Genomic DNA, 7546 nt, shown 5'->3' with positions numbered 1-7546 from the left:
GAATAGCATTTAATAAAATGTTGTAGCCTAATATAACAACTTTATTAGATCACATTTAAAAATATAATTTTTAACAAATGTCTCTATGTATCTTAAATATTACTAAAAGAGAAACCTTATGACATCATCTTAAATAATCTGGACCATTGATTGTATTTCAATCTTATTTTTTCCACCCTTAGATCAAATTGCTGACATCATCTTCTCCATATGGAATGTATTTAATTTCAATAAATATTTTTCAATCATCAATCAATAACTTACATTCGTTGAAATGGAATATATTTAATTTCAATAAAAGTTTTCCATATTTTACATCTTGAATTTTCAGTTATTAAGATTTTAATATGGTTAATGTTAAAAACATATTACTAACAAATCATTTTAATCAAGGCCTTAATATCAACCATTAATATAAATCCGTTTATATTAGTAAACCATTAATATAAAATCTTTTTTATTAGGAAATCATTAATACCGAAAAATCATATTCAAATTATCACATACATATACGATTCATCATTGAATCCGCGACTCACATTTATTTTCAATCGTTTCTTTTTTTCAAACATTCTAATACAACATCGTTAATATTGCTTATAACTTCCATCATCATTCTCTGCTATAAGCATTCGCTCTTGTGCGCTAGAAGGTCAGTACCTTCTTTCGCTTTTTATATTTTTTTCGATTATTTTTTGTTCCTATATCAAATGTATGCATTCATATATTTCGATTTTCTTTGTCACAAATTACATGAAATCAGTTAACTATTTTTCTGAAACTTTTCAAATAAACATGAAAAGATATTAGGTACCTTTAAAAAAACAAAAATTAACTATCTTGGGAACTGACATTAATTACGAAAATGTTACTTTTATATATTAGAGATGATTATGATTTTTTTTTTAAATTTTTATGTCATAAGAATATGGTTAATTTTGACATGATTTTAAAATATCATTGAAATTATTATGTTTTTGTATATCATATCAACATACTTTTTTTTATCTTTGTATAGTAACAATAAAATTTATTAATTTACACAACAAATATACATATTTCAAATTTTGTAATATTATTATACCTTACAAAATACAACTCCCTCCAAAATAAATTTTCGCCAGTAATTTCATCCATAATTTCAACAAATTTAAATTTGTATTTTTTTTATATAAATTATTTTTAATGATCCTGATTTTTTTTCTCCAAAAGTATATCAAACATTTACGTCTTAGATAATGCTGCCATATTATAATTATTATTTTCCAAAAGTATATCCGTTTAATGAGGATTTTGATATAATAAAGGAAGTGAATGTTAATTAAAATGAGATATATATTCCATAATTATTACATGAGTTTATTAAAAAAATTAATATCAAGGTGTAAATACTAAGCATTTTTAAAGTGAAATTTCAGAATACATACAAACGATGTTGTACAATGAAATATAAAATTGAATACACTGAAAAAAAAAACACTATTAAAGCAGTCAATCTTGAAAATAACATAGTTATGACAAAATTATAAAGTAAGATAAAAATTATAAGATATTAGGATATTTGTAAAAAATACATTTAGTAAAAACGTTATGGTTATTAGAAAAAATAAGACCGTTAAGATTAGTGAAAATACAATATATAAACTAAATTATCATAATAGTAATGAAATGTCATTATTTGATATTTCATATAATTGAAAGATATATATCAAATTACATTGATGATATACTAAAATTATTCAAAGTTGCGCCAAAACTAATGCAAAGTTCTTGCGAACACCAAATAAATAAGAACAAACATAAAAGCTAGCATTTATATTTATAATCAATTTAAAATAAACCAATCATGATTTAGAAAAAAAATCTTCATTGATGATATACTAAAATTAAATCTATATAACATTTAACATTTTATAAATTATATTATATAACTTTATTTGAATAAATGAAATAGTTGTCAATATTTAATGCAATAGAAAAAACGGTATATTGGTTGTCAATATATGTTTAAATTAGGTAACATTATTATGCAAGGAACATCTAATTAAAATGCTTATAAATATATAAATATCATAACTATATGAGACGAGGAAAACCGTTCAACTAATAAAACAAAAAATAATGTCTACAAGGAGATCTTTCAATGATTATATATATTTATCATTTTCAATGTATTTTCTACACATTTCAATAATACCAATAACCATATTTTTTTATAATCATTATATAATATTTAGAAACGATTATATGTTTTTTATGTGTTTCCCGCGTTTAACGCGGGCTATAATCTAGTAATATATATTTCAATTTTTCAATAACTTTCAGTTATTTTATCGAACACATATTTACAAATAAAATCTATAACTTTCTGCTTCAAGTTATCAAGTGTCATCAAATTGCTATTAACTAACAACTTCCAACTAATTTTGGTAACGCAACTTAATTTATTTATATAATACTCTACTATACTTAATTAATCATACAACAATATTTTACATTATTTTAACAATTTATTCGATCTATTATCAATTCGATCATGCAAATAATATGAACCGTAGACCCATGTTTCTATATTATAAATGTATTATTACTAATAAAATATGCATCTTCTAATTTTTTATGAAATCATGTCTTTTCGTGTTTTGTTTAATAAAATAAAAAGAATCTGAAACATCGTTATATAAAATCATATTTAAAAATTAAAACATATACTTGAAAAGTTCTAAATGAGGTGTTGGGAGTAACTTGGTGGTTACTCCTAAACCCGTTATGAAAGATACTTATGTACATTAATGTGTCTAACTTCATTTAGAAATATAAAAATAAGGAAAATTAAGAACAGAAAAAAGAGAGCAAAATGTTGATTTTTTGGAAACTATTTGTTCAAATCTATCTATCTAATAAATGAAACCTTTTGTACACATATCATTTCTCTAGATTCATCTTTTGATTATTATGAATTGACCATAATGCCCTTCATCTTATTTTTCAGAATATGATTCCATATTTGTTTTCTATTTACTTCACGAAAATATTTAATGCACAATGAATATGTTTGGTATACAATCCTCTATGTGTATGCAATCATTTGTATCAAATCCTATGCCTCATATGTGATTTCGGCAAAATAATAATAATAATAATAATAATAATAATAATAATAAAACAAAAAAAACAAACAAACATCAACATCAACACCCTTATACATTGCAAATACGATTAATAAGTATATTTTTACTTTAGAAGCAATTCATACGTATCACCAAATAAAGAAAAACTATAATTCATAAACAATAATGGTGAGATTTTTCCCATTTTACTGTCAAGTTTTATATCCTATTCCGGAGTTCAAGTTAACAAGATAACATAATTTAATCACAACCAAAGCGTACTTCGTTTCCCAGGACGGGCGGCTCCCTCTTTCTTCCGGTAAGAAAGCGGTTTTTCCCTCAGGTTCCTCCCTGACCTTAGATGGAGAAAGAAATGCTTAAGGAAAAGGCGCTTCGAACCATAGACTACTGTTGTTGGAATGAAACGCAGCCTCGGAACATAATTATGGTGCTTGCTGGGCCCTGATGGTGGAACTGGCATTTTTGGGGGGAAGAAAGCGGCCCCCTTTTGCGGTGGAACTGGCATCTTCGCACTATCCGAATCCGATAGTATGAAATCTCTTCGGGAGACACAATCCTCCAGCATTAGTGCGGTGATTTTGTCCTTAAACTAACTTACAGGATATAGAATCACGTTTCCGGATGAGTTAAGTTCTTGTTCATTTCTCTTTCTAAAAGGGAGTCTCAATGAGACCTAAGAAAGGTAATGAGTCTGAATGCCTTCAGTATATTGTTGCTGGCAACCTTTCACTTAGAAGCAATAATAGGAAGTCCTAGGCAGTCTTATCTTATCTTATGGGCAACTTTCAACTCGGCCTCCCGGTCAGTATATCCGAGTTCTACTTAAATAGTCTCGGTTTTCATATTCTTTATCTTTGATATGTGCGGTCCTCAATCGCCGAACGGCTGCCCTCCATCCCCTTGCTTCACGTGCGTGCCCTTCTTATCATTTGTTGGCTAGCCCTTTGTATTTCATGGCATGGCTACATGTTGAGGTTCTTAGTTATTAGTTGAATCTTCTTGAACATATCATTTGAATCACCAATATTTGTATCTAACAGAATGTATGATTAGTATTTCAACGGATAACCACTTATATACACAAATGATGTAAATTAACTTAATTTCTTTATATCGTCCATACATAAAGTCTTCCTAATGTTATTTTAAGTAGCTTCACCAACTATTAATGGAGAAAATACCTAAAACAAAAATTCTTAATAATAATTATAAATGTTTTATAAATTTTCTACCCGTAGTTTCCATGGGTTGTAACCTAATATATAATCAATGAAGATGTAATCGAAGAAGATATGAAAATCAAAGAGTTGATTTTTTTTTTTTGATTTCACGCATAAATAATAGAAGGGCAGTAGTAATTTAATTTAAAACAAAAGATAAGAAATTGAATTTAGAATCTTGTTGAAGGATGGAAGAATTTGAAATCTTTTAATTAAAGAATCAAATTGTTATTATGGAAATCTAGTTCCATTCATTTGATAAACTGAATACGTTTCCTCTTGATTTTAGTTTTTAATTCCTTTTAATTCCAAAAGAATCATACCAAAAACACGTCCCCTTACTATTGTTAAAGATCACAATGACCTAGAGAATCATACTATGCAAAAACTGTTCATCTAAAATTCATTTTTGCACAATGTTTCTTCATCAATATATGTGACCATAATCTCACAGTTTCCCTTATTCTTAAGGATCTCTAAACAAAAACCAGAAGTTTCCGATAAAGCAACCGTCATCAAATAGTTCTCTCACCTCTCTCACACATATATCGGATGAACCCCTTCCCTGACGCAACGTGGATCAACCCACCCCTCTCCCTGTGTAACGTCAACGAAATGTTGTGCGTCGAACAACTCAAAAAGTGTGTCAAACAACATTACCAATATGAACTTGTCTTTAATTAGTTCCATCATTATCATTGTCTTTACCGACAATATTAAGGACCAAAGGTTTTGGTTGTTTTCCAACAACCAAACCAACAAAAGTTAGATTTTTTGTCAATGTTTCTTTCTTTTTTCTTCTTTTTGGATTAAAAAGATAGGACACACGCATAACTAAGGTTCCTCATGATCAAAACTACCCCATAGCATAATACCAATAACTAGAAATATATTTGTTTCTAACATGTTAACCAACCTCTGATTGATGATTAAATTTAGCAAAATAAAATTGTTTTAGATACTATCCACTCGATTCAATTTTTTCCTTCTCTGCATCAATTTTTTTCTTCTTTTCTTCAACTTCAAGAACTGCATCTTTACCCTTATTAATTCGCTCCTTCGCTGCATCCTCTTCTGTCTTCTTCCGTTGCAAAAACTTAACAACTCCTTCCAACACAACCTCTTGATCATCAGATTTCATGAGTTCCTCCGCCACCTCCACGGGTGTGACCTTGGTGCCACTGAGTAAATCTTCGATCTCAGTAAATCTCCAATGGTGGTCAAGAATGTTGAGATAGTTAGCCGCTAGTGTTTTGAACCCATCAATGGTCAAATACGACATGTGAATGTGCACATCCATCCTTCCTGGTCGAAGCAATGCTGGATCGAGTCTTTTTTTGTGGTTCGTTGTAAAGATTATGATACGTTCATCCCCACAACACGACCATAACCCATCTATGAAGTTTAAAAGTCCCGATAAAGAAAACTACACAACAAGAAAAGAAACAAAATCATCCTAATTCCTATCCAGGGGTAAAGTAGCAAAAAGGAAGTTAAATAAACAAACCTGGGAAAAACGTTTAGGTTGAACAGGAGATGTGCAGGAGGAAGAGCTTGTTCTCTTCCGATCATGCGTTTGTTTGCTACAATCAATATCTTCGATCACAATAATGGATCGATTCGATGTGTTTAACATCATTTTCTTCAAACAAGAATCACTCACAACATTATTCAATTGTAGATCATATATATCAAACTTCAGGTAATTCGCCATGGCAGCAATCAAACTCGATTTCCCAGTTCTCGGCGGACCATACAGTAGATAACCTCTCTTCCACGCCTTCCCTACTTTCTTGTAAAAATCCTTCCTTTGTAAAAACAAATCCAAATCGTCAATGATGTTCTTTTTCATAATCGGATCCATAGCTAATGTATCAAAGGTTGATGGATGATCGAGATTTACTGATTGCTTCTTATCATAACCGCTGCAGTAGCCTTGTAGGTTATGAAGCTTTATGAATTTTTTTCTTGTTTTCGAGTTCCTTAGCTTTTTTAATGATCCATGGCAGGTAGGAATTTATTATTTTCTATTTGTATTCTTTCTCTAATTTCAACTTGATGAATTTTTTTTTTCGGGGTTTGACCACCGTTAGTCTTTTCCTTAGGCGCCACGATGACGTACTTTCATGCAACTGAGATTCCCTCAAACGAATCTTCTATCGTCTCCGATTTTGCAAACTTGACATTGATTTGGTCGTCTTTCAAGTTTTTAGTTATCCTAGAATCAAGGAAAGATAACATATTTAATAAGGCTCGAAATCAAAATATATAAAGCTAAGAAGAAATAATATTGAACAATCACATGACACGTTTGGAATCGATGTTGACTCTGGAACAAAGGAAGACTTCGGCGGCATCGAACATCTAGTTTGGGGACATGTCGTCTTTTTCTCGAAAAACGAGAGTGAGTTTTGAGGGTTTGGGTTTCAAGTATTTTCGGACAGCGTTGACAACGGTTTGTAGGAATGGGAGGAGGTTAAATATTGTGAGGAAGAGCATGACTGAGGGGGAGTACTGTGGGGCATACGCCGTGTAACGTCCGGGTTTCAGGGCTAAGCATTTTTGACAATGTAATAGTCTAGGTCAACTATTGTAACTCTTTTTGAAGTAATAAAGATGAAATATTTGAGTGTTATGTGAATTATGTGTATTTATGTGCTTATTATTTAATTATAAATATATAATTAATAAAGAATAAAAATAAGCATCAAAATTAAAGTGTGAGATAAGCCCGATATCTTTATATAAAGTTGTAGTGGTCGAAACAAGGATTCCGGGAATACAAAGAATGCCGAAATCCGAGTTATAACGAAGAAGTTATGACCCGTCGAAGTTTCGCGACATAACCGGCACGATACCGAGAAGCGAGTACTCTGCGTTGATACCACTGCTTGATTTAGCCTTAGAGATCCTAACAAAAGGCGTAGTTTATGTTAAACTAAGAGCTTCGATAAAAAGAACGCCCAAATCTGACTTCGTATGAGGAAGTTATGATTTTTCGAAGTTTCGGATTAGCAGTGTACAGCCCGAAATTCGAATATTAGATCGAGCGGTTTTTAGCCGACACAACCTAAACGAGAATCGAAGATCTCGTTAATAGTAGCGTAACAAAAAAAAGATGGGCGAAAACGGACGTCGGATGAAGAAGTTATGAGGATTTAACGGATCAATCCTGTCCCGGCCTGTTAATAATAT

At 30.5% G+C, this 7546-nt stretch overlaps 1 protein-coding gene across 1 annotated transcript; it reads right to left on the bottom strand.

The window, feature by feature from the left end:
* Positions 1–5144: 5144 nt before the first annotated feature.
* On the bottom strand, positions 5145–6368 carry LOC111889176 (AAA-ATPase At5g17760-like; the record flags this gene model as incomplete). Its single annotated transcript, XM_052769790.1, has 2 exons — positions 5145–5777; positions 5859–6368. Coding segments are annotated over 2 exons (975 nt in total), but the record flags the coding sequence as incomplete, so codon positions are not given.
* Positions 6369–7546: the final 1178 nt, after the last annotated feature.

Source organism: Lactuca sativa, chromosome 3 (assembly GCF_002870075.4).
Source record: "Lactuca sativa cultivar Salinas chromosome 3, Lsat_Salinas_v11, whole genome shotgun sequence".
NCBI classification, from domain to species: Eukaryota; Viridiplantae; Streptophyta; class Magnoliopsida; order Asterales; family Asteraceae; genus Lactuca; species Lactuca sativa.
The sequence above is the reverse complement of the archived record's forward strand: the minus strand, read 5'-3'. Positions and strand labels throughout refer to the sequence as shown.